This window comes from Notothenia rossii (assembly GCF_949606895.1).
Source record: "Notothenia rossii genome assembly, chromosome: 6".
NCBI classification, from domain to species: Eukaryota; Metazoa; Chordata; class Actinopteri; order Perciformes; family Nototheniidae; genus Notothenia; species Notothenia rossii.
This window is the reverse complement of record NC_136909.1, coordinates 50,551,431-50,578,965: the sequence shown is the minus strand read 5'-3', so window position 1 is coordinate 50,578,965 and position 27,535 is coordinate 50,551,431. Positions and strand designations below refer to the sequence as shown.

Below are 27,535 nucleotides of genomic sequence, written 5' to 3'. Positions count from 1 at the left end.
GGACACAGCAGATTGGGATTGTGGTGGAGATGCTGAGCAGTTATTGAATTGTTGCGTGTAATTATTATTATGCTGCGTGCTTCTTAGTTATTCCATCTTTTGCTGTAACATAGATCTGTATGTAACTCTATATTTACTTGTTATCTACCACACTTCCTTCTACATCATACACCATCATTATACATGGTGTATATAGGATATATATATTTGTATACATATCTGTAAATTGTATAATTTTATTTTTCGTATTTGGGATTTCTCTTTTGTCCACTCAAATACACTTGGCCCTTTCTCTTTTCCATGTGGAAAATGGCAGCTGCATATTCTGCTTTTCTTGTCTGACTCCCTGTCTGCTCATCTACAATGAGACAATTATATAATTAATTACTAATAATCATTTAAACCTGTTATTACCAATATTTCACAAATTCTTAATGTAAACTTAAGAGCACAGCTGTATGTTGAGTGTCAACTTTGCTTGGTTCATCTTACTGGGGGGGGGCAGCTACATGGATTTCGGTGCAGTCCACAATAATTTTGCAGTTGAAGGCAGAATGAATTTATTATTGACTCAGAATGAAGCACAACTTCATGTCATACAATACATTGACTTTATTTGTAATTGTGTAAAAAAATATGAATATTGATTAGCAAGCAGGACCTGCAGGAACAGAGAATGGTGATGGATGGAGCTGGGAAGAGAGAAGAATAAAGAAAACAGATCAACTTTATCGGATATTAAAAATTCAATTTCAAAACAAGTTGCCGCTCCTACAGTTTTCTAGTATGGAAAGATGATTTCACATGATCAATGCAAAATATCACACTCAATACATGTGTGTCTCTGGGGGGTGCATTGTGCCTTTGATGTATATAAATAATAATACCATAACCAAATACTATTACGTACAGTGGAAATCAGGTTGCCAGAACAGGTCAGTCCAGTGTGCATGTTCCTCAGGGTCTCAGCAGTTACAGGTGAGGTAAAGAAAATAAAAGAGAAAAAGGTCAGTAACAACACTTTAAAGTAACAACACTGAATAATTATCTATTTTAATAATTTTCTCTCAGTAATCACTCAACTACTGTCTTTCCAACAAACAGATTGACTCACTCTCACTATCATCACAATGAAACACGTCCAGAAGAATGTCATGCAAAGCTGCCTGCCTTCCTTCCTTCGACTCTACCTGAACTGCCTGATCTTTTAATGTTCAATGTTAACCATTTGTGCAGATGGCATTAAGTAGAAAATATGCTAATGTGGCGTTAGCCTACCTCCCGCCCCCTTAGCACCTGGTGGAGGGGGCGATAGGCTACTCTTCAAATGTTTCACAAAATACTTACCATCATGACTACTCTTACTATTTAACATTTTGGTTTACTTCATGTTAAGGCTAATACAAATGACAAGGCTAAGTAATGTAATGTAATGCTAACTAACATGCTCGCTACTAGCTAGGTAGCTAACTTGACTATGTTCCATGCAAAACATGTATATTACCTGATATGTTTAGTCCTGGTCCTTTCATAAGACGGGAAGCGATAGAACGAGCAAGTGGTATGATCTCTTTTGTGATTACAACCTGGTACAAAGCACACAGGCATCTTGTAAAAGTGAATATATTGGAGCAATCTCTTATATTTATTGGAGGGAATAAATCAGTCTTCTTCTTCCTCTTTGCTTTGCGAGTCGCAACCAGTCTTGGAGCATTATCGCCTATGACATCACTTACGCGACCCAGAATGCATTTGGGATTTGTAGTCTTTCTAGTTGCGTATTTTTCATTGTCTTATATTTCAACAGTTTTACGACAAACTGTGACTTTTTTTTACATGGAAATGATTGTTTAAGATTGACAAACATCATATGTGTCATTCGTGGCACAATTCAAACGGGATCAAAAGATAACTTTTCTCTCTCCATTGACTTCAATGTATAATTTTCCGCTTCCGGGGTCCCATGGAGGCTCCCGGAAGGGGAGGGACTTCGCCTCTCTATACAGTGTTGTTTACATTCTGTGACGCGCGAGCTGATGACGTCACGTCAAGACGAGTTAACTTTTTTTTCTTCTCAACTTTGTGGAAAAATGCGGGGATTATGCGGCCTTTTGATAAAAATGCGGCCTTTTAAAAATTTGCGCCATTTTGCTGATTATGCGGTAAATTCTGCGATCGCAGAATCACGTTTTTCTGGAGGGTCTAACTATTCCATCCAGACGGGTTCTAAAGGAGTGGTGGTCAAGCGCTATGAGGAGGAGAAGACGAAGGCCAAGGCTGTCATGCAGAGGGTAGAGGCTTGTGAGCCTGACTGCTGATATGTGGACCTCCATTAATATGGACGCATATCAAGCAGTGACCTGCCATTATGTGGATGACTCTGCGAAGCTAGCCACAGTGCTTTTGGGAGTACTGCCTTTCCCTGAAGCTCATACAGCGGTTAACATCACTGCTGCAATGAGGTCTCTCATGGAGGAATGGGGCACTGAAGGCAAAGTGACCTCAATTGTGACGGATGCAGAAGCAAATATGGTTGCCTCTGTCAGAAGTTTAAATCTAAGACATGCACTTTGCTTTGCTCATTCACTAAATTTAGTGGTGAAGAAATCTCTGGATGCAACTCCTGGCCTACAAGACCTACACACAAGGGCTAGAAAAGTGGTCACGTTCTTTAAAACCAGCACAACAGCAAAAGAGAAGCTCAGAGAAGTGCAGGAGCAGATGAATCGCCCTGTGCTGAAGCTTATTCAGGAGGTGGACACCCGCTGGAACAGTACCTACCTAATGCTACAACACCTTTTCAAAGAGAGGCAGTCAGTGGGGGCAGCTCTTAAGACGCTGAAAACAGACGTGAGACCTCTGTTCTCTGAGGACTATGAAACAGCAGATGCATGCCTGCAATGGCTCTCCCCCTTTTTCCAGGCAACAGTAGAACTGTCCGAGGAGAAGAGAGTCTCGGGGTCCAAGACCATCCCAATGACGAAAATGTTAATGCTATACTTGTATGACACAATTGGAAAAACAAGCCACGACAAAGCAAAACTACTGGGACAGAACATGGTGTCAAATATGCAAAACAAGTTTGACACCACGGAGAGCCAAACTGCATTGACCCTGTTAACACTGCTGGATCCTAGATTCAAAACTATTGGATTTTATAATCAAGTACAGGCAGCGGCATCAGTTAAACGACTGACAGCATTTTGCACACAACTGAGGAAAAATGCACTACCTGACACACTGAAGCGAGGACGGCAAGGAATGCCACAGCAGATGCTACAGTGTAGGTGCAGCGGTACATGACTGATCCCCCGCTGGAAAGATCGAAAGACCCAAATTGGGGAGGACCATCAAAATGTCTAATCTCTTCAAACTGGCGAAACTATTTTTATGCATGCCAGCATCATCGGTTCCATCTGAGCAAGTGTTTTCAAAATGCGGGGAAATTGTAAGCAAGAAAATAAATCGGCTCAATCCAAAAACTGTTGAAAAAATAATGTTCCTGAATACAATTATTTGAGTGTTCCCCATCCCACATGAACGCCCCCTGCCAAAGTTACACAAGCACACCATAAACTATGCCATATTTTCCCAGAACCCTCTCCTCAATAACACCATACATGCATCCATCCATCTTTATTTGTAAATGATATTCATGATATATACAGTTTATATACATATTTATTATTAATATATATTTGTATTCTATATATACATACACATTTATATATTTTTATATTTATTTATAGTTCTATATAGATATATATACATATTTATTTATATATTTATAGTTCTATATATAGGCTATATATATATATAGCTACGCCTACATATTAATATACCTATTTCCGACACAATTGTCCAAGTGGTTCGACTGCTTCAAATCACGTGACATGTGAGGTTCGAAGCAGCAACTGCTTCATTTCCTGAATGAATCACTTGACTGGTTCGCGGTCCAATCACGCGATTCAATGCACTGCCTCATATCCATTCTATGGGCTTAGATATGTCTCATAATTATTTGTTTGAACATACAAATAATTTGTGTGTAAATATGTGATTTGTAAATGTAAAACACCATCCACAAATGCATTTTAAAGTGTAAAACGGATCTGCAAATACGCTAAATATTTTCACAAATAAAAAAAAGATCTGTGAATATCTCTTTAACATTTACAACTCTCGATCAGGCATTTGTGAATCCATTTTGTATTTTGTCGACCAAAAATGCGCTTGTGGATCTCAAATCTCTGCTCGTGGATCTCAAATCTCTGCTTGTGGATCGTCTTTTTACACATGCAGAGTTTTGAGACAACCTTTCCGCCGGTCTTGGCTAAAATCTACTCGTGTCACTCGGTTATTTTCGGAAACCACGTGGCCTGCTGATGACGACCTTTCCGCATGATTTCAAAGTAAGAGGATGATGGTTTGTTTAATGCGCAGTTTTTTTTATGAACAGCGGAACGTTAGATGCATTCTTTATCACCATCTTCATCATGTTATAGTGATACAGTTAGCTTGTGTTAGTTTATTGGTTCAACTTTCTTCATTGTTTTTTGTGTATTCAGTCAAGCGGGTCAAAGTTGCAAAGCACTTCACATTTTATTAATCGGCCTAGTTTTACCTTACCAGTGCAGTGGTAAGGTAATCTGTAGAAAAGCAACGTATTTAGGTCAGCCTTCAGGCTACATTAAATGTTATAATATTAATTGTGTCCTTTCTACTGTATATGCATATATTCCTGTCTATTGCTTTCATTTGTATTTAATGTTATTGTGTTTCCTTGTTTCCACACATTTCACAATTTGGGATGAATGAAATATCTATCTATCTATCTATCTATATATATATCCATCTATCTATCTATATATCCATCTATCTATCCATCCGTCTACCTACCTACCTTCCTAGTATACCTACCTACCTAAAGACAGACAGACAGACAGACAGACAGACAAACAGACAAATTGTGAAATGTGTGGAAACAAGTCCTATACATTTATAAAAACATTAACTACAAATCAAAGCAATATACAGGAATATATGCATATACAGTAGAAAGGACACGATAAATATTATAACATTTAATGTAGCCTTACTGGCTAACCTAAATACAGTGCTTTTCTACAGATTACCTTACCGCACTGGTAAGGTAAAACTAGGCCGATTCATAAGATGTGAAGTGCTTTGTAACTTTGACCCGCCTGATCGAAAGTTGTAAATGTTAAAGAGATATTCACAGATCTTTTTTTTATTTGTAAAAATATTTAGCGTATTTGCAGATCCGTTTTACATTTGCACATTTATTTGTGAGTTTACAAATCTTTTAAATGCATTTGTGGAGGGTGTTTTACATTTACAAATCACATATTTACACACAAATTATTTTTATGTTCACACAAATAATTATGAGACATATCTATGCCCATAGAATTGGCAAAAACTTCAGAATTTGTATTGACCGCCATTCAAATGACCCCCCAAAAAGTGGGCGGGGCCGTAATTTTTGCCCGGAAGTGACGTAGATGTTACTCTCATCTATGCGGCGATGTCCTCTGCGCAGCTGGTTCAAAGCCCGGGATAGACACATTTTTAATCATTGCTTTTCAACTTTAATACTTTAATAACTGATAAAAGGCCCTCTCCATCCACAAAAATGTCCAGCACTCTCTAGTCTCTTCTCAATAACCCAATACACACAATTATCAATCTTTAATTGCAAATAGAACATGATATTCAGTCTTAGTATGTGTGTGCATCAAATATTTTTGAAGGCAAAGATACGTTAAACCCACTGCAGCCTTGCACTTCGCCAGGAGAGGTCGCTGTAACTGAAGCTTCGAGAAATGAACCTATTTGCGACACAATTGTCCAAGTGGTTCGATGCTTCATTCAAAGCTTCATTTTGCCATCACTACATACAGTTACGGCATTTCCTGTTTCTGCCGGAGAGAGGGGATTTCTCCCAAAGCATGCTGCTGTATTTACTCGCTCCATCTGACAGGAGGGAGCCTCGTTGAGCTCCGAGTGTCACTCCACGGAGATCACTCCGTCGAGGAGGGGGAGTGTGTAGGGGTAGGGTGTAGGGCGTGGTTTGGGATTGGGCCGATGCTTGTTTTGTCCCGCCTCCCTCCCTATAGTGACGCGTCACTGAGCAAGGGGGCGGAGCAGAGTTGGTTACAGGCAAGATGGCGGCGACCATGAGCAACGTGGAAGAAATACGGACACGAGCTGTACTGGGGGAATTCGGCGTGAAAAATGTAAGTCCGGTTTGAACAAAGTTGTTATGGCAGCAGAGCTTGATGTGTGCAGGGTGAGAGTCTTAGAGAGATCCGGTCTGATATACCAGACAGCCTCCCTCATTCACCTGTACACACCGGTATATATGTACACACATATTACACACACACAGAGAGGCACGCGCACTAGTGGTACCTGTACTTTACTTGAGGATTTTAACATTGTGCTAATTTGTACTTTTACTCCACTACATCTATTTTACATATTTAGTTACTTTGCAAAATGTACCCTAACCCATGTTATATTAATATGTATGTATTTATTTGAACAAGGACGATGCATACAAATACATTATGCATGGTAATGCTCAGGAAAGAGAAGAGATGATTTATGCCAGATTTGAACTGCGGTCAAGCCAGCCGTCTTTCACTTTTGCGTTGTCAAACCAGCCGCCCCTGTATTTCGAGTGCGCGATTAGTTACAGGTTTACGATAATGCAATAAAACAACCCTGGGAAGCTGGATTTCAAAGTAAAGGATGGCATGTGGTTCATTTCTATTATTTGCGATTGAGGAACAGGGTAATTTATGAGAATAATTGTAGGATTTATTGCTTCATAAACTTGTTTCACAAATACTATGAACTACTTTTACTGTGTACTTTTTGAGAATGGCAAAATTCCCTCCAGAGAACAAGAAGGAGCATTTTTGTCTAACTTTGACGTGGGATAAAAAACATTTCTTCCATAAGTAGTTTATGAAACTGCCATGTTTGTACTTAATACTTCTAGGACTACTTGCAAACATAATATGAACTTCTTTTACTGTGTACTTTTTCAGTAATTTGAGTTGCAAAGTCCTCTCCAGGGAACAAAAATTAGCATTTTTGTCAACTTTAATGTGGTCTAAAAAACATTTCTTCCATAAGTAGTTTATGAGTCTGCCATGTTTGTACTTAGTACTTCTTAGACTACTTGCAAACATAATATGAACTACTTTTACTGTGTACTTTTTCAGTAATTTGAGTTTCAAAGTCCTCTCCAGAGAACAAGAATGAGCATTTTTGTCAACTTTAATGTGGTCTAAAAAATATTGCTTCCATAAGTAGTTTATGAGTCTGCCATGTTTGTAGTTAGTACTTCTTAGACTACTTGCAAACATAATATGAACTACTTTTACTGTGTACTTTTTCAGTAATTTGAGTTTCAAAGTCCTCTCCAGAGAACAAGAATGAGCATTTTTGTCAACTTTAATGTGGTCAAAAAAACATTTCTTCCATAACTAGTTTATGAGTCTGCCATGTTTGTACTTAGTACTTCTTAGACTACTTGCAAACATAATATGAACTACTTTTACTGTGTACTTTTTGAGTAATTTGAGTTTCAAAGTCCCCTCCAGACTACAAGAAGGAGCATTTTCGTCTAACTTTGACGGGGGATAAAAAACATTTCTTCCATAAGTAGTTTATGAAACTGCCATGTTTGTACTTAATACTTCTTAGACTACTTGCACAAATAATATGAACTACTTTTACTGTGTAATTTTTCAGTAATTTGAGTTTCAAAGTCCTCTGCAGAGAACAAGAATGAGCATTTTTGTCAACTTTAATGTGGTCTAAAAAACATTTCTTCCATAAGGAGTTTATGAAACTGCCATGTTTGTACTTAGTACTTCTTAGAATACTTGCACAAATAATATGAACTACTTTTACTGTGTAATTTTTGAGTAATTTGAGTTTCAAAGTCCTCTCCAGACAACAAGAATGAGCATTTTTGTCAACTTTAATGTGGTCGTTCTTGTTCTCTGGAGGGGACTTTGAAACTCAAATTACTCAAAGTACACAGTAAAAGTAGTTCATATTATTTGTGCAAGTAGTCTAAGAAGTACTAAGTACAAACATGGCAGTTTCATAAACTACTTATGGAAGAAATGTTTTTTATCCCACGTCAAAGTTAGACGAAAATGCTCCTCCTTGTTGTCTGGAGGGGACTTTGAAACTCAAAAAGTACACAGTAAAAGTAGTTCATATTATGTTTGCAAGTAGTCTAAGAAGTATTAAGTACAAACATGGCAGACTCATAAACTACTTATGGAAGAAATGTTTTTTAGACCACATCAAAGTTAGACGAAAATGCTCATTCTTGTTGTCTGGAGGGGACTTTGAAACTCAAATTACTCAAAAAATACACAGTAAAAGTAGTTCATATTATGTTTGCAAGTAGTCCTAGAAGTATTAAGTACAAACATGGCAGTTTCATAAACTACTTATGGAAGAATCTGTTTTTTATCCCACGTCAAAGTTAGACAAAAATGCTCCTTCTTGTTCTCTGGAGGGAATTTTGCCATTCTCAAAAAGTACACAGTAAAAGTAGTTCATAGTATTTGTGCAACAAGTTTATGAAGCAATAAATCCTACAATTATTCTCATAAATTACCCTGTTCCTCAATCGCAAATAATAGAAATGAACCACATGCCATCCTTTACTTTGAAATCCAGCTTCCCAGGGTTGTTTTATTGCATTACCGTAAACCTGTAACTAATCGCGCACTCAAAATACAGGGGCGGCTGGTTTGACCACGCAAAAGTGAAAGACTGCTGGCTTGACCGCAGTAGATTTGAGCTAATAGCATCATCTCTATCGCACAAACAATAATACAACAAGATTAAAGTACAGGTCAATAAAATGGTACAGTTCAAATATAATAAAATGGAAAAACTCAGATGATCGTATAATGACTGGTTGCTTAATATCCATATCTTTGCACCATGAGGGAAAGAGTGAAAGTCACGGCAGGTTTGAAAGCTTTTTTTAAATTAGGAGTTTGTATTTGGACAGTATAATTATTAAGTAATTATGAAATAAGTATTATTATAGGTTAAGCTAAACAGTAGTGTATAACGTAATTAAAATAAAGCTTGCCTTGAAAAGTGCATTGAACACAGTGATGAATATGCACCAATAATGAAAACATTTCTTTATAATAATAATCTAAAAATGTCTTGTTTTTTTAATAAGTAAGTGCTTTTACCTTTCGTACTGAAACTATAGTGTAGCGACCCTGTATAGGGTGCTGAGTGTGTCACTCAAGCATCGCCTGCCTCTGCCAATCACAGAGCTGCACAGTGATGCTGGTCGGGATGCGGGCCTGTGGTTGGGGGAGCAGAGGGGGGAGGGTGGGGAAGTTGTGACGTTGACCCTGCTTTTGTGTGTGAGTAAAGGCCCTGACACACCAAGCAGTCACCAGAGAACTCGCCGACGCCGACGTGTTCTCCTGCGTCTTGGCCATGTGTCGCACTGGAACACACTGCAAAGACTTCAGAGTACGTACGAACTGCGCATGCGTGAGTGGCAATAACTCTCCGTACCAACAGGAGGCGGTAGTGTGTATTCGTCATTCAAAAGAGGCAACATCCGGAATACAGAGAAGAAGAACAGACTGTGATATAAACGAACAACAAATAGCATGTGCGTTCCATTTTCACTCTCGTCCATCGAAAACATGTTTCGTGCGGTACTGGAACTATCAGCCATTGGAGTGTTGCTTGTGGAAGACATTCTCAAGCAACCGTTTAGCTTCTCATGCACTGATTCGCTAGCTGAACAGCCAATCAGGGTGATTTCTTTGTCCGACAGCCTGTGGCCGACGCACGGCTGATTCAACATGTTGAATCGGCCGTGCGTCGGCCATGAAAGGCCAAATAAGGCGTGTCACGGCCGACAGTGCGGGACACACCAAATTGAGTTTGGGCGACAGGGCACGCTTCGTCGTCCGACTAACGAAAATGGCCGATTTCGGCCTGGTGTGTCAGGGCCTTTAGGGAGTAGAGTTCAGAGTGATGATGAACCTGCAACCTGTAACACCTAACCTGTGACCGTGTGCGAACAAAGGAGTTATTAAACCCCAATAACTTGAAGCCTGTTTCTGACTCCCTTTGTCGAAGGTTACAATATTTTGATGCTATTACTTTTTTTACTACACTTTTGAAGACAGGGCTTTTACTTGAAACTGAGTATTTTTACACTGTATTAATAATAAGTAATAAGTCCATAATCTGAGTTCTTCTTCCAGCTCTGGTTCCATGTATATGGCCCAGTCTTAGGCAGAGAGCATGCTCACACCTGAGAGGGCTGCCATCCGCACAGCAAGCATGCAAATACCTTAATCTGTTAAACTGGCTTTAAAAACATCCTCAACAATCCAACAATAAATAAAGTAGTTGGATTTTCTGAATTCATCCCTCAGCTGATATGAGCAGAACAGCTTGAAGCCCATATCCTCCACCGGAAGCTCCTCTCATGCTCGCAAACACATTCTATCTGATTCTAACTTCCCAAGCTGTTCCTCGAACTGCTCCTGTTCAACGATTTAAAGCATTGAATGATTCAGTTAACTCTACATTACAACTTAATAATTGATGTCCGAAACTGTCAGTGAAACATTTAATTAGAGGAAGAAACGATTAGACAGTTGGTTAGTTTTTAAAAGTGTAAAAAACATCATCCATGAACAAACTACACTGTCATTTAAGGGCTCCTCTATGGGCCCTTGGTGGGCCGCAGCACATGCTGATGCCTCTGGCTTGTGAATATTAAAGCAGAGCGTAAATATCTTGTAGTTGAAGTAACTTTAATAACATCTGAATGGTTGCTTCTTTCCATCTCTTATTGATTGTTTCTGCTTTAGGTCCATTCGTCAGATTTCCCTGGCAACTACCCTGGCTATGATGACACTTGGAATATGCAGACATTTCAAAAGGTATGTCTGTCAGTTTGGATCTATATGTGTCAGCTGGTGATAGGGAAAGTCTGTTGGACCGTCTCCTCTGCCTGTGTATGGATGGAGCAGCTTTCACACCATTTTCTGTGAAAATCTCCAAACAATTGTTATGGAATAAAGTATCTGGTTGCAAAACTGGTGAACTTATTTATCCTCTTAGAGAATGAGCAGGACTGACACACACACAATACTTTTATTTGGTGTGAAGCAGTTGTGGGTAATAAGCACTTTTTATTTTACGTGCATGGTTAACTTTAGGGAAAAGATTTACAATTTGTATATCTAACTTGGGTGTGACTTTGTTTGAATTTTTTTTGTACACACTCATTTTCTTACTAACACCTTTATGGACAGGATTCACAGTGTCACTGTCAGGCTACACACTATTTTCGTAGGAACCATAATATGTGTGTGTGTTGGGCACCTTTTTTTAAAAGTCTTGAACGCACATTCACATGTTGTGAAAACAATGTTTGCACACGGACCACTGCAGGGGGGTCTGAGGGGGTTCCATCCCCAGAAGATTCACTTTTTTATCTTTTAACATATAAACTACGCATTATTGTACTCTCTAAAAATAAAGAAAAAGAAAACCTCCCCCTCGCAGGAGCAATTCCATGTTATTTTTATCGTTTATGCTGGAGTGTTCCCTGGGACTAATGTTTGATGCTGAGATGTGTTCTCCTGCCCTGTTGCAGAACTTCAGGATTGACATAGTGAATCTGGAGGAGAACAGCATGGAGTTTGATATGGTGGGGATAGATGCAGCCATCGCCAACGCCTTCAGAAGGATCTTGTTGGCAGAGGTAGGATTTCATTCAGTCATCTCATTTCCATACAACTACATACTTATGACATACAAGGGTTTTTTAGACGTTTTACACAGTTCAGTGTTTCCCCTATATACAAATATGTGCGCCGCTGCTAGGGGGCGCCAGCCAGGTACCAAAAAGGTTTGTTTTGTTATTAAAATAATAATAAGTGGCGACCCTTTTTCAGGGTTCGTACGGGTGCTGGAATTCCTTGAGAATACTTGAAATTTTATGAGGTGTTTTCAAGGTTTGAAAAGTGCTTGAATTTTGGGAATGGTGCTTGAATTTGTAAAGGCTTTACTTCGCTTTTTAGATTAAAAGAAAATAAAGAAGTCTGAGCAAGCTTAATTGCTTCGCTTTTACATAAAACAGATCTGCTCCGGCCTTCTCGCGCTAGGTGCGTGACCTGCAAGTGCTTTGTTACGTGTGACCGGCAAGTGCTTTTGTTACGTGTGACCTGGGCATTCTGATGAGAGTGATAGATGACAGTATGCCAGGATGTTTCAACAAGCGTTGGCTAGCAGAAGACAAATACAAGCCATGGCTAAGACGAGGGTCAAGCTCACGAGTAGCCTCCTGCAAAGTTTGCAAAAAATAATTTCAGTTGTTCACGATGGGAGAGTCTGCGCTGACGAGCCACATGAAAGGTACGCCGTAGTAGAGCATTTTCGATTAGGCTAACGTTGCATGTTAAGTTTGTTTAAGCTAACGTTAGCGAGCTGAATAGCAAACTCGATGAGGGATAATAATAATTGCAGGGGAAAATAATTTCAGAGGAGAGTACCTATGTTAATATGTGCGTTACAGTCGCCATTCTGTGGTGTCACGAAATATAATCTATTGATTCGACACAGAATATTTTAAGGTGTGTGTGTGACACTGCAATTTTTTTTAAAAGGGCCTTGTGTATTCAGCTTGATGTGGAGGAGTTGAACATCTGGTGTTTCTGGGCAGTCTCTAAGCAAAATAAGTTTTGGAGGTTTTTCATTTCTAATACACTACCAGTCAAAAGTTTGGACACACCTTCTAATTTGAAGGTTTTTATTTATTAGGGCCCGAGCACGATGTGCTAGGACCCGACGGCGTCCTAGCACGAAGTGCGAGGAAACCTATTGTTATTGGTGGTATTATTATTATTATGGTGCTGGCGTTTCCTGTTTTTGAGATCTTTAGGATGCTTCAAAAGTTGTATAATTTTGCACGGATTCCAGAATCGGTGAAAAATACAATATTCTGGACTCAATGTGTTCCAATTGTCCAACATGCTCTCTAGCATGGCCATTTCCATTTTTGTAAAGATGTACAAAGTCGCACCGTAACTCCGAATGACCTGAAATTTTGCACATTTACTCGGGTGGACCTGTTCTACATATAATCTCCTTGAACCCCTAAGCTCCGCCTACTTTAAAATAAAAAATTAGCATAATTAAAAAAAGTTAAATATTCACTTAAATTTCAAATTGTTGTTTTTCAACACCAAACTCAGTATACAGTATCGCTGGAGGGTCAGACACATTATCGTAGGAAATGAGCATGTTCAGTCAATAAATGTGGGCGTCATTGCTCTAAACATGTTCGCAAAAAGGCAGGGCTTAGATAGAAATGCTCATAACTCATCAACAATGTACCAAAAAAACACACTCTTTGGTGGTAAGGTTCAGTCTGTATTGGGGAATAGGCACAACAAGTAATTTTCATTTTGGACTATAGGGGGTGCCAAAAACATGACAAATGTATAACTCATACATACTCATGAACTTTTTTTTGTAGACATACTCTGGGGATAAGTATGGACTTATATTTAAAGTGTCACAATGAATGACAAAATGAACTTCGCAACGCAAAACTTGGGAGACACGTCAAAGCCCACGACCTTTTCGAGAATGTAAAAAAAAAACACTGCTCACTAGCGCCCACTATTGTGTGGTAGTCACATATAGTTTCTCAGAACTTCACGAATTTTGGCACAGACATTCTTCATGAAGTTGCGGACATATTTGTAAATAACTTCCATTAGCCCCGCCCCCCAGAAAGTCGGCCATTTTGAAAAATTTGCGTTTTTCATGCATTTTAAGAACATTCCTGCCAACTCCTCCTAGGTGAATGATCGGAAAAATTCCAACCCAGGACAAGTTCATCCCCTATCCAATATGATGCTAAATTGCGAAGAAAATCGTTGATAAATTCGATCGTGGAGGTCGTAAGCTAACAGCGAATACACCAGTTTTGACCATTTACATGTCGCAAATGACTCCAAATGACTCCAAACTACTCGCATATAGTTTTTCCGATATTCACGAAACGCTGTATGCACAATGCTATTATGATTGCGGACATATTTCAAATTAGCTTTTATTAGCCCCGCCCTCCAGAAAGTGGGCCATTTTACAAAATGTGCGTTTCTCATGCATTTTAAGGACATTTTTGCAAACTGCTCCTAGGGGTATGATCAGAAAAATTCCAATCCAGGACAAATTCAACCCCTATCCAATATGATGCTAAATTGCGAAGAAAATAGTTGCAAGCTCAAACGGGGAGCTCGTAAGCTAACGGATAATGTACATTTTTTGACGATTTACATGTCACAAATTAATCCAAACTACTACATTTCCATTTTTGGAAAACTTTACAAAGTGGCACCGTAACTCCGAATGACCTGACATTTTGCCCACTTATTCGGGTGGACCTTCTCTACATATTATGTCCCTGAACCCCAAAGCTCCACCAACTTCATTTTTTTTGTATTAGCATAATGTTAAAAACAGTGAAATATTACCTTAAATGTCCATGTTTTCTTTTTCAACGCCAAACTTAGTATACAGCATCGGTGGAGGGTCAGACACTTTACCGTAGAAAAAATGAGCATGTTCAGTCGATAAATATGCCCGTCAGTAATCAAAACCTGTTTGCAAAATGGTGGGGCTTAGAAAGAAATGCTCATAACTGGTTAGGGTTACCCCTAACCCACACACACACACTGGCTCTGCTGGTGGCAAATTCAATTACAACAGACACCTATACACTCCACAACAGACACCTACTGACTGTTAAACACACATATACAGCTCCTAAAGCATATAATGTATATCAGGCTACAGCCCTTGTATATTTTATTATGTGAAGCACTATATGGTTTCATGAAAAATATCTACTGCTTACTTATAAATATATCTACTAAAGCATACAAATAAAGTGTGTAATGTAGGCCTGTTACATATATTATTGCTGTTCTCACTGTAAACATCGCGTCACAATGAAAGCGGTTGTATTAGCCTAACATCCAGGGGAGATGTGATTAGTGAGTAAACAAACGATAAAGGGCAGAAAGTCTGATGCACATTTGATCATCTCAAATAACTTATAATCACATTGGGAACAGTTTGCAGAGCTGTGCTTCGTTGACATAAGTCCAGCCATGCGTCACACCTCTTATAAACATCACTGTTGGCTGAAATCTTCTCCGGAGAATACTTCAGTGTACCCTCGGTTATAACTCCTCCAGAGACACTCCTCTCTTTTCTCTCCTCTGCATCAGTGGACCCTCGGTTATAGCTCCTCCAGAGAGACTCCTTTCTCCTCTAAATCAGTGTATCCTCGGTTACGGCTCCTCCAGACAGCCTCCTCGATAATCAATCCTCGACGAGCCTTTAGAGAAATATGTTTGCCTTTCGAGACGGCGTGCCGACATCCATTTCCCGGTCGCTGCCGGAGGACCTGGGACGCGAAAATTAGAGAAAAGACAAACGGCTCATTTCCGAGGACTCTGATTAGTATTGCTTGACACCGGGACGACCGGCTGCCCTCCCCGACAGGCGCACGGACGCGAGGGCCCGCTCATCACTGCACGCACAAGTGCGACCGCAGTTTTAATTTTAATTATTTTCTACATTGTAGATTAATACTGAAGACAACAAAACAATAAAAGAACTGGAATAAAATTATCTAGTAAACAAAAAAGTAAAAAAAAATTCCAAAATATGATTTATATGTTTTCAGAGTATCCCCCTTTTGCCATGATGACAGCTCTTGGCTCACTCTTGCAGGGTGTCCGCGGGGTCTTAAAAAGTATTAAAAGTTGATAAATCAATTTAGCGAAAATTAAGGCTATTAAAAAGTATTAAACGGCATTTTCCAAGGTATTAAGAAGTCCCACAGCAACGACAACATGAAACACCCTTTAATTTACTGAATCAGCATGTCGGGAAACCCCCTCAAGGCGGCCCCATGCATAGCGCGCGGTAAAATGCTGCTTCTTATTTTAAGTTTCGTTACCTTGCTCCGCTCTGTGGGGGGGTCCAAGGTGGGTAGACCGGCATACGCAAGGCTCTGGGGGTCCAACGGCTCCGTGTGTAAGCCCTATATGATCATTTTCTGATAACGATGAAATAGCCCTTCTCCCTCTCCCCACGTCTCCTGCTGCTGCTGGGCTGTCAGAAGAGGGGGAGGAAAAGAGAGGCAGGCACCGTTTATTAAATATTATTATACAGAGAACAGAGTCGTTATCAATTTGTTTTAAAGCTCAATAAATAACAAAGAAGACCTCTGATCGGCACTTTTCTAATTTTGTACGGAAGATTTAAACTTTAACAGACATGTTGACCGGCGGAAACATTTTTTTAGCGGAAACTCTGCCGCACGGTTCCCTCGTCCCTTGGAAGAGGCGGAGAGGTGGGTGTTTTTCATCTGCTGGTGGACTAACTGAGAGATACAGCAGGAGAACACGCTGTCCACCGCGGAGAATAAACAGAAGGCATCCATGGCAACCATGCTCCGGGGTCTTCTTCGCTGCTTTTGGTGTATTTTGTGGCGGCAGCAGCGCCACTTACAGGCCTTGCATATGTACTACAGCGTTTCCAACATTTCCAGCGGTCTAGTGTGAACGGACACATTAATGAATCGAATGCGTGTGAACGGAAGACTCACGTGGGGCCGGGGTCTAAGCCAAACTATATCCGGTCACAGAGATCTGCTATTTTAAAGTAAAGTCAACACATATCGACCCTAATATAGTCTATATTAAGAACGAGAAAAGTCTTAACATATTGTTTTTTGTTAACATATGACAAATGTGTGAGGGTGATGACGTCAGAGCATCGTCCTATGTGCCAGGGCTTAGCCCCGGACAGCCCCAGCCCAATTTAAACCCTGGGTATTTGTGAGGGAGCTCCTTTATGGTATTACCCCGCTTAAGCTCACCAAAGTTTAATATATTTCATAGTTCAAAGTTTTGTCAATTGTTTTGTTTATTGGTCAAATACTGGTTTCTAATGGTTTCTGAGGAGTTTTACTGGAATGAAAGAGCACAGAGTACAGAATCAACAAAGCAGCATACTACTTTAAACCTGACCTTCACAGAGAGGTTGAAGTTAATGTGGAGAGGAGGCTTCAGTAGTCTGTCTGCACTCTGTTTAGTTGTGCTATCTTACAATCAATATAGTAAATGTGAGGTAAAGTGTGTAGCCAATGTAACCGGTTAGAACTCAAAGTTAGGATGAGGTCTTAAAATGTATGGAAAGGGTCTTAAAAAAGGACTTAAAAGGTATTACATTTGACCTCAGGATTCCTGCATATACCCTGTCTTGGCTTCTTTCAGTCAGCTTCATGAGGTCGTCACCTGGAATGGTTTTCCAACAGTCTTGAAGTCTTCCCAGAGGTGCTGAGCACTTGTTGGCTGCTCGAGCGTCAAATTCACGTGACGCGTTCTCGCGGAAGCCAATCAGAGGTAAGGATCTCAGCCTGCCGTCACTGACGTTCAATCAGAAAACATCAGCCATTAGCTGTTAGCACACAGAGATCACAGCTCCTCATATCTGTTCAGAAACTGTACAGAAGTTAAACAAGTACAAACCACAGACTGTCTGTGTCATGGCGAATACAGTCGCTGGTTTATTTATGTCTGTAGGCCGTTGTTATGAGTGTGGAGTGAGCATATACAACGTTAGCTTAGCCTGGTCGACCCAATCTCCATTCAGAAAACAAGCATTTTAAAAGGTTTTTCGCCTGCCGTCTTGTCTGCAGACTTGTCAAGCATTAATTAATGGTTCATGGTTCGGCATCATTTAGAAATCGTGTATTACAATTTAATCACGGTAAAATATGTTCATTTTGTTGTAGTTGTAGCTCCCAAGCCAGCGCGTCTTGTTTGAATAATGCGAGTAAACACAGCTGGCAGCCGCGTTGAAACTCGAGCGACTAGAGCGATGCGATAGGAGCGTTTAGAGCGAAGCGAATATTCGCATCGCGTCCGGTGTGAACGTAGCATTAGTCAAATAGCCCTCACATAGCCTGGAGGTGTGTTTGGGGTCATTGTGTGTTGATAAACAAGTGATGGTCCCAGTAAGAGCAAACCAGATGGGGTGGCATGGCGCTGCAGAATGCTGTGGTAGCCATGCTGGTTAAGCGTGCCTTGAATTCTGAATAAATCACCAACAGCGTCACCAGCAAAGCCCCCCGCTCCATCACACTTCCTCCTCCATGCTTCACGGTGGGAACCACACATGCAGAAACTAGTGTTGCACGGTGTACCGATACTTGAAACGTATCGCGATACCCTGCCGTTAAAAACGTTACGATTCCAAAAAATTGGGAGAAAAAAATTGAAATTGGACCTAAAAAGTGAAACATTTTATTGGAAAATCGGCAGAATTAACTCCAAAGAAGAGTTAACGTCATTGATCGACAGAAAACAGAGGAAGAAACGCAATTTTTGGATGTATTTTTGAGTTGAATCTACTAACTAGCTTTCAACTGACAACCGTCTAGCTGTGGGCTGCCAGCTGTTACCTGCCACTGTTGGAAGGAGCTGCACCAAAGAAGGTAGCGGAACATTATAAACTGTGAATTATTTCATGAAGATAAAAATAAAGGAAAAGAAAAGTATTCATAAGCTAGTAAAGCTAATTAATTAGCCTAGCCTCTCTTTGGAACAAAACAAGTGGTCGCCATGGAAACTGTCCAGCAGGCAAAAAAGAACTTCTCAGCTCTGAGAGCAGAGGGAAGAGAGATTGAATATCCTGCTAAATGCAAGAGTGTAAATGTGAAGGACAAACACAAGGAGAAGACACTGTGTGGAAACCCAGAGGTCCTCTTCACTGACTATGCCCAACATAAAGAAGGAAGGAAGAAGAACAACCTCATATTCTTCACTGATTCCATCTACATCTGGAAAGATACTCTGTGCAGCAATTATGCATATGTATCCAGAGAGGGCATCGGCTCAGGAGGCAGATTACAAATCTGTAAAGATAAACACTTGACAAAGATGACCCTCTGCTTACCATCACATACTACACCAAAGGAAAGGTCATGGTCCAAGGGAATGAAGCCAACCTGGAGTCATTCCAAGAGGCATTCCCCCTGTTGAAAGCTGAGGTGGACACAAAGAGGATTGATGTCCCCTCTGATGTCCCCTCTGACAGCAAAGGTGATGAGAGCCCAATAGAGAACCCCAACACCTTGTCCATCTCTGCCCCTCCCACACCGGCCAGCTCCAACAATCGGCTGAAGGAGAGTATGGCCCTGCTGGAGCTGGACTTTGCAGAATTCAAAGAGCGGACCTAGGCCAGGCAGTCTGGTCCCCCAGACAACACTCTGCAGCAGCTTAAAGAGGACCTCCAGCAGCTCAAGAGCGACAACGAGGCCTTGGCATCTGACCTCAGAGGAAGTGTAGAGGCACTCAAACAGGAGAACAGTGTGCTCCGTGTTCAGTTAGCCAAGGTGAGGGAGGATGCTGAGTGTAGAGAGAAGAGCTTCACCAGGCAGGTCCAGCACCTGACAGAGAAACTCTCATCAGTCCTCACAATGACGAGTAGAGAGACACAGAGTCTCCCTGCCAGTGTCCCTGGCCCACCCTCTCTGCTCAGCACCCAGCCCAACAACACCCTGGCCCCTCCTGATACACCCACACAGCCAGCTGCCCACAGCCAGCTCTGCCCATCCCAGCCTCCCTCTACTCAGCCGGAAGAACAAGACCCACAAGTGGTCCTGCTGGCTGACTCAAACGGGAAGTTCCTGGACCCAAGAAAGCTTTTTCCTGATAAAAAGGTGCTGTCTAAACACTGCAGCACCACAGGCCAGGCCATGAAGCTGTTGAAAAAGGAGACCCTCAGGAGCCTTCAGTACCTGGTGATCCACACGGGAACAAATGACCTGCACACCCTCCGTAGGGACACTGCTGAGGCAGTGAGGAAAATGGCGGAGCAGGCCAGTAAGGAATTCCCCGACACCCGCATTGTGGTCTCCACCCTGCTGCCTAGGACAGACACCCCTCCTCATGTCATCCATGACATTAATATGGAGATCAGAAAAGGATGTGCCACCTTACCAAATGTCCACCTGGCCCTCCACTCAACCATTGGCCCCTGGGACCTCTATGATGGACTCCACCTACACAGTGAGAGGGTGGGGATATTTGCAAAGACCCTCAAAGATGCAGCCCTGGGACGCAGTCCTCCCACCCCCTCCTCTAGAGGCCTTATAGACCCTCCCAGACCGCTTCCTCCCCATCACCACCCCAGGATCACCACCCCTGCTGTGAGGAGACACAACAGCTCAGCCTGGACCTCCCACTCCCCCAACACACCCAGAGGAGGCTACTTTCACCCAGCTCAACACCTGCACAACATCAGCAGCAGAGATATTAGACCCTCCAGAAAAACGCGATTTTATGTGGTGAAATTGCGGGAAGTTACGAAATATGCGGAAAGTTGCTAAATATGCGGGGAAAAATAATTAAAATATTGGGCTGTCTTATTTATTCTCTCTCACACACAATCTGCCACCAACGTTAAACCCCTTTACTATTCAATTAAACACATTCAATGTTTATTTATTGTAAAAGCTATTGAGCTATTTTAATCACACACACACACACACACACACACACACACACACACACACACACACACACACACACACACACACACACACACTTTTCCGCCTCATTCTGTTTTCATTTACTCGTTCGTTATCTGACCAGCTTCAATCTTGTAGGCTACTCACTTTGTTTATTGTAGCCCTCGAAAGAGTTTTGGAGATTGATGCCTCGGTGAACGTGAGTTGTTTGGCTTTCTTGTCCGCAGCAGCAGAAAGCATTTTCGAATGTTTGAATGACTCAAAGTGCGTCGTCACCGTCGATTTTCTCTTATGCTCCAACACACAGTTGCACGGGGTGCAGAATAGTTTCCCCCCACTTTTTGCCCGGTCTTTAGAAGAAATGTTCGTCGGTAAATGAGATGGATTACATTGTTTCATCTTGCTGTTTTCTCTATCGTGTGAGCTCCACATGTTCACTCTATACAGTGTTGTTTAAATTCTGTGATGCGCGAGCTGATGACTTCACGTCAAGGCGAGTTAACTTTTTTTTCTCTCAACTTTGTGTGGAAAAATGCAGGGATTATGCGGCCTTTTGATAAATATGCGGCCTTTTAAAAATCTGCGCCATTTTGCTGATTATGCGGTAAATTCTGCGATCGCAGAATCGCGTTTTTCTGGAGGGTCTAAGATATGCAGCAACAGCTGCTCCTCGTCTCCCTCCCCGCCTACAGCAGCGGAGCTATGCTGCAGTTGTAGCCCAGCCTGCTGCCACCCTCCCTCCCCCTGCTACCTCTGAACTGGGAGACATCAGGAAGATGTTGCACACCCTGTGCACCCGAATTCTGTCCAGCTAAGACATTACATTTATATGTTATCGTAGTAATCAGTACAATAGTAATATTAGTGAAAATATATATATATTTTTTTATATACTTGTCTCACTATACATGTTTATTTTGATTGTTTATTTTTGAAAAAAAGATGCGTTCTTTTCATATAAGCTGTTGGAATATTCACGGACTCCACTCCTCAACCTTTGAGGTTAAGAGTGAGAATCCAGAGTTCTTAGAATCTATCAAAGATGTTGATCTACTTATATTAACAGAAACATGGTGTAAAAATGATCAGCTCACTCACTGTCCTCCAGGTTATAATGAAGTCATACGTGTGTGCTATTTTTATATACCCCCAGTAGATTCTCCTTCTTTTGAAGAAGACATTTTTGAAACTCTCCATTCAGAAATAGCCTATTTTCAGGCCCAGGGAAATGTGCTTCTAACTGGAGATCTGAACGGACGAACAGGAATTGAACCTGATGTCATAGACCCACAGGGCAGCCACCATGTATTTGGTGAGCCCCCCCTGTTTACCACACCAACCGTCAGCCATCGGAACAGCCTTGACTCTGAAATCAATCAGAATGGCAAAGAGTTAGTGCATCTCTGTCGGGCCTTAGGCCTGTAAATAGTGAACGGGAGGTTCAGGGGGGACTCTTTAGGGAGATTCACATACTCCTCAGCTCTAAGGTCTAGTGTAGTAGACTATGTAATCACTGAAATGGACCCCTCCATTATCAGTGCATTCACTGTCAGACAGCAATCCCCCTTTTCAGACCACAACCAAATAAATGTGTTCTTTAAACTCTCAGGTCCAATGAGTGACACAACAAGGGAACTCAGTAAGCTGTATACATTAAATCCTACTTACAGATTGGCCCCAGACAGTGGAGACAAATTCACCATGGCCTTGAACTCACCTGATCTGATGAATGACATGTCACTATTTGACCAAAATCAATATGTTCCTACCAAAGATGGTGTAAACATGGCCATTGATTATATCAATATGATATTTCACAAGGCAGCTATTAAAGCTGACCTTGTAAAACAAAAGTGGAAGCCTGTTAAAAGGCAAAACGCTGACAAATGGTTTGACCAAGAATGCAAGACCATCAGAAAAGACCTGAGAAAAATAGCAAATGAAAAACCTCGGCAACCAAACAACCCAGCCTTAAGCATTAGATACAATGACGTTTTAAACAAATATAAATGTACAATAAGGAACAAAAAACTAAATTATACCCACATGAAACTTGTAGGATATTGAGAAAGCCATTGATCAAAATCAATTCTGGGATCTGTGGAACAACTTCAAAACAAAACAACCACAAGCATTACCCTTCCAAAACGGTGACATCTGGAGAGAAAGAGAGAGAGAATTTCTCCCGTGTTAATGTAAACTTTTTAATAATGTACTTCATCTACAATAAGAAGTTTGTTTGAATGTAATAATTATGTTGTTTGTGGAAACACATCATTTATTGAAAAATCAATCTGACCTTTTCGATCTATTACGATTTTTAAACTGAATCAATTTAAAAATCTGCCCCATTAACTTAGTTTTAAACATCAGCATATACCAGTGGTTCCCAAACTTTTCACCCCGCGACCCCCAAAATAACAGTGCCAGAGACTGCAACCCCCACTTTGGGAACCCCTGGCATATACTACTGGTCATAGTCCGGTAATTACCTGCTGACGGAAACTCTGCTACACAATTCTTCTTCTTATTATTATTATTGAAACATGACTTGTAAATTCCAAATGTATCCGGTAAAATAAATTATTTCCGGACACTTGACCGGCAAGAAAAAATCCTAGCGGAAACCCTGGTTGGAAGGTCGTTTCTCTTTACTGAGTTGATTGGTTCTTGCCATAATATGGATTACAATAGTAGTCAAATAGGGCTCTCCACTGTGCACTAACCCTACCTCTGCACAACACAACTGATGGCCTCAAACACATTAACCTGTTAAGCCCCATAGCCCTCGCCCCCCGGGGGCTACAGGCTTTTATGTTTCACGAAACTGTGTCTCAGTGCTTCTTAACACTTAACAACCTATTAATGTGTCATACCCACTTAACGGGAAGAAACTCAGCTAACTGACGATATTAACCATTTTTACCAAAATGAAACACAAGGGTAATACCAAGCCTCTGAATCAGTGTTAATTTCGTCAACGAAAAAATGACAAATTGTTCGTCAACGACCTTTTTTACATGACTAAGACGAGACGATGACGAGTTAAAAATAGATTCTTGATATATTATATGATTATATTTAGTTTTCGTTGACGAGACGGGACTAAGGTGTTAATGGTGGACTATCGGAGATTCAAAATGCAGGGTATTTCCCCCCAATTGTCCGTCTTGTCTGTCAAAATGGATCTTACGTTTCTAACTTGCAATATCATTATTTCCGCTCTCTTCACTCCAGAAGAGCGATCTCCCTGGGTCCTTCTCACTTCTCTTATTTTTCATTTCCTCGCTCCTTGGTCTCGGTCTCACCGGAAGTTGATTTGTCTGCGCCATCTTGAGTAGCGTCCCAATGGCCTTATTTTTGCCGGAGGAGCGAGGAGCGATAATGGAGGAGCTATAACCGAGGAACCACCAGACCATCCTTCGATGAAATCCTCAGACACTCGCCCCGCCCTCTTACTGTGTATCGCTCACTGATTGGACGATGCAGTGCATGCACTGATCTGATGCTTCTTGACATGAGAGCAGTTTCCCAGCGGAGTGAAGAAAATACATGAACCTCACGGGAGTCACTCCTCAGTTTATACTGTGTTTTGTTTCAATTAATGTATCATTTAGTTACAAATATGTGATATATCTGAACAACAAAGTGGTCAAAAATCATTTTATTCATTTATTGGAAACATTTTCATGATCGCTTTTTTCGTTTATACATTTTAAGAATGGCGTTTATCTTTTTTGAGAATGAGTTCTTATTTTATTTTATTTATTTGGGTCTACAACAGATGATACAAATGTTTGTGTCAGTAAATGTGTACTAACAGAGGCGGGAGTGTGTGTGGAAATAACGGGGACCGAGCTGGCTGCTGTCAGACGATCAGCTGTGCAGCTTCATCACAAACGGACGTCGCTTCATGTGACGCTCTGGAGGAAACGACGTCCCATTGCTCTTAAAACTAATTTCCCTGCTTCTCGTGGTTTCCTTGCATCTCTCCACGCTTCCCTGGTGGGAGGGACTAGTCGCAGGGAAACGACGCAAGTGAGGGACGCAAGGAATCCATTTAACCGAAGTGAGAAGGGCCCCCTGTGTCTCGTCTGTGTGCGGGGGGCGGGGTCTAACAGACACGCTGCAGCGGCACACAGAGATCTGCCGCGGACGGAGCGTTCAGAAGTATAGAGACAATCTACAAGGCTCGATGTGGACAAAGCTCATTTGCCATTAGTGTTTTCGCATTGGCGCGTTGGCATGAGTAGAGTAGTCTGTCCAAACAGCCGGCCAAAAGGCGTCATATTCAGTCGGAGAAATGCACAATTTTCTAACTCCTTAACTCTTAGCTCTGTTGCCCCAATTACGAGTAACGCTATCACATCGCTAGCCAGATCTGCTGGCACTAACAATGTCCTGCTGTGGAGAACACCCTCTCTAGGGACAGAGGTAGCAGATACAGCCAGGTAGCGCTTTGCTAACATGGCAACATAAGGATATTTGGCGTTTGTAATAGCTTTGGCTCGGTCAGAACTTTTTGCGAGTGGTGGAGGCTTAAATGCTAGCGGGAGTTGGTTTTGCACTTCAGTCTTTTTTCTTTTGGTACCGGTGATATTCACGTTCGGGTGATGCCTTTTCAAATGAGTGTGCAAGTTTGATGCATTGCCAGCCGCGTAACCAATTTTAGTTGAACAATGCCGACAAACAGCTTTGGTTCGGTCCACCTATCTTTGTCCGTCATCCTTGTACGTAACTGCGAAAGCAAAATGTTCCCAAACCGGAGACTTCAATGATGCTGGAGGATTTTCAAGCTCAACTTTATCTGCGTTCGCCATTTCGCCAGTTCCTCAAATTACTGACTACATTTGAACGCATCCCTCTGACCAGCTCTCATAGTATGCCTCTCGTCCAATGAAATGACTTGTTCGCTCTGACGCGTTGAACCCAATGTGAGCAAATATTGCTGCGACGTAGCACCTGAGATTACTTCCAAAAAGTTGTTCACGTTCTAATTTTTTTTTACCGTTACACCCCTAATAGTGTAGGAAGAGTTCCTCAAGTAAAAGTATGATCATCAAAATATAGTTTAAAGTAGCGACAGTAAAAGTAGTCATTGTGCAGATTGGTCCATTTCAGAATAATATGATGTCTTTTATAATGATTGATCATGAAAGTGCTCTCAAAGCTGGTAAAGGTGCAGCTAGTTGTAATGACTTTGTATACTGCAGGGTAGCTTGTGGATTTACTCCAGGTGGAACTAAAGTCTGATTTAAGACTTGATTATATTTCACATCATTCATCCACATCTGTAAAGTAACTAAAGGTATTAAATACATGTAGTGGAGTAGAAGTACACCATTTACCTCTGAACTGTAGTGGAGTAGAAGTACACAGTAGCAAAACATTTAAATACTCCAGTAAAGTACAAGTACTTCAACATTTTACTCAAGTGCAGTACAATATTTTAACATAATTATGTATATTTAATTTATTTCGCATTTTAAATAAAGCAATTAATCCGGTTAACAATTTGTTAGTTTTTCCCTGTAAAAAATAACAAAAAGTAAATAAAAGAATACCGTTAAAGTACCGGATCGATAAGCAGTATCGATAAGACTAGTAGTACCGTAGAAAACCTTAACGATACCCATCCCTAGATATTACACAATTAAAGTGTTAAGAGAGTGAAATGTTGCTTTACGAATTTCAACACTTGATGCTGTCACCTTGATTCCAATTTCAGAAACCTGTATTTGCCTAACTGAATTGGTTTAAAGAGAGAAAACATTTTGACTAAAAGTTGACTAAAATGTAATTTTTCATCTACTACAACGTTTTGAGTTTTCGTCGACTAAAACTATGAAGGATAGAAATGACTAAAATGTGACTAAAACTAATAACCATTTTCGTCTTAACGCTAAATCAAAAACAGCTGCCAAAATTAACACTGCTGTGAATTAGCACTGAGCGAACGGTAGAAATATCTTATTACGTATCGGATCTGCACAAACAATATATCAGATTAAAGCTGAGATTCCACAGATTCTAGAGGTATACGTATCATCACTGTGCAAAACTCAGGGCAGCAAAGGCAAACCCAGACAACACACAACGTAGCTTTACGGAGCCAAAACAGCAAATATGTCTTACCTTTGCTGTTTTCTGATCAAAAGTTGTGTTCAATGGCATTAAGACGATAAAAACGCTGCTGAAGGTTAATCCAATGTGTCCGTCACTTTTAAATGATGAATGATAATCCATCATCATATTTATGGCAATAAGCCTATTTGTCAGAGCGTGACATAGCTTTCGGTTTGGGCAAACTGTGTGCGCATCACTCTCACTCCTCACGTATTCGTATAGAGAGGCGAAGTCCCGCCCTTCTACTTCCGCCCCATGGGACCTTATTTCGCCACGAATTACACATATGATGTTAGTCAATCTTAAAAAATATTTTCCGTGTCAAAAAAGTCACAGTTTGTCGTAAAACTGTTGAAATATAAGACTATGAAAAATAGGCAACTAGAAAGACTACAAATCCCAGAGTCTTGTAAGTGATGTCATAAATGTTACACATTACACTCGTGTTACTCACCGAAACCTTGTAAAGTCGGTCCCGCATGCTGGCTCGTACGGAACCGACTAACTCTCCTTTTGTGTATATACAGCTCTCAACATGCCCATACTTGTGGTGATTTTCACGCCTTTTCAAATGTTTCGCCTTATTCTGAAAGAAAGAGGTGAAATGTGCTAACGTGACGGCCATCTTGGTGTTGGTGACGTGTGCGAGACCAGAGATGTAGTTCATTGAGCGTTTCACACAAAAAAATGTGTTACTTCACAGTTTTACAACACATTTTAAAATGA

At 40.9% G+C, this 27,535-nt stretch overlaps 1 protein-coding gene and 1 long non-coding RNA gene across 9 annotated transcripts in view; one reads left to right on the top strand and one right to left on the bottom strand.

The window, feature by feature from the left end:
* Positions 1-543: 543 nt before the first annotated feature.
* LOC307044951 lies at positions 544-1,598 on the bottom strand. Its single transcript, XR_013809751.1, has 2 exons — positions 911-1,598; positions 544-692 (listed from the first exon to the last, which is right to left on the bottom strand). It is a non-coding gene; the product is annotated as an uncharacterized lncRNA (long non-coding RNA).
* A 4,519-nt stretch (positions 1,599-6,117) lies between these two features.
* polr1c (RNA polymerase I and III subunit C) overlaps positions 6,118-27,535 on the top strand; it is a 32,140-nt gene continuing 10,722 nt past the window's right edge. For 2 of the 8 annotated variants that reach the window (XM_079686038.1, XM_079686040.1), the window contains exons 1-4: positions 6,141-6,260; positions 9,460-9,561; positions 10,926-10,997; positions 11,717-11,824. In XM_079686038.1, the coding sequence (XP_079542164.1) occupies positions 6,189-6,260; positions 9,460-9,561; positions 10,926-10,997; positions 11,717-11,824 (354 nt within the window). In that variant the 5' untranslated portion in view covers positions 6,141-6,188. Of the gene's footprint in view, positions 6,261-9,459; positions 9,562-10,925; positions 10,998-11,716; positions 11,825-27,535 lie in introns of all 8 variants that reach the window. The other 6 variants (XM_079686041.1, XM_079686039.1, XM_079686042.1 and 3 more) reach the window with 6 other exon arrangements.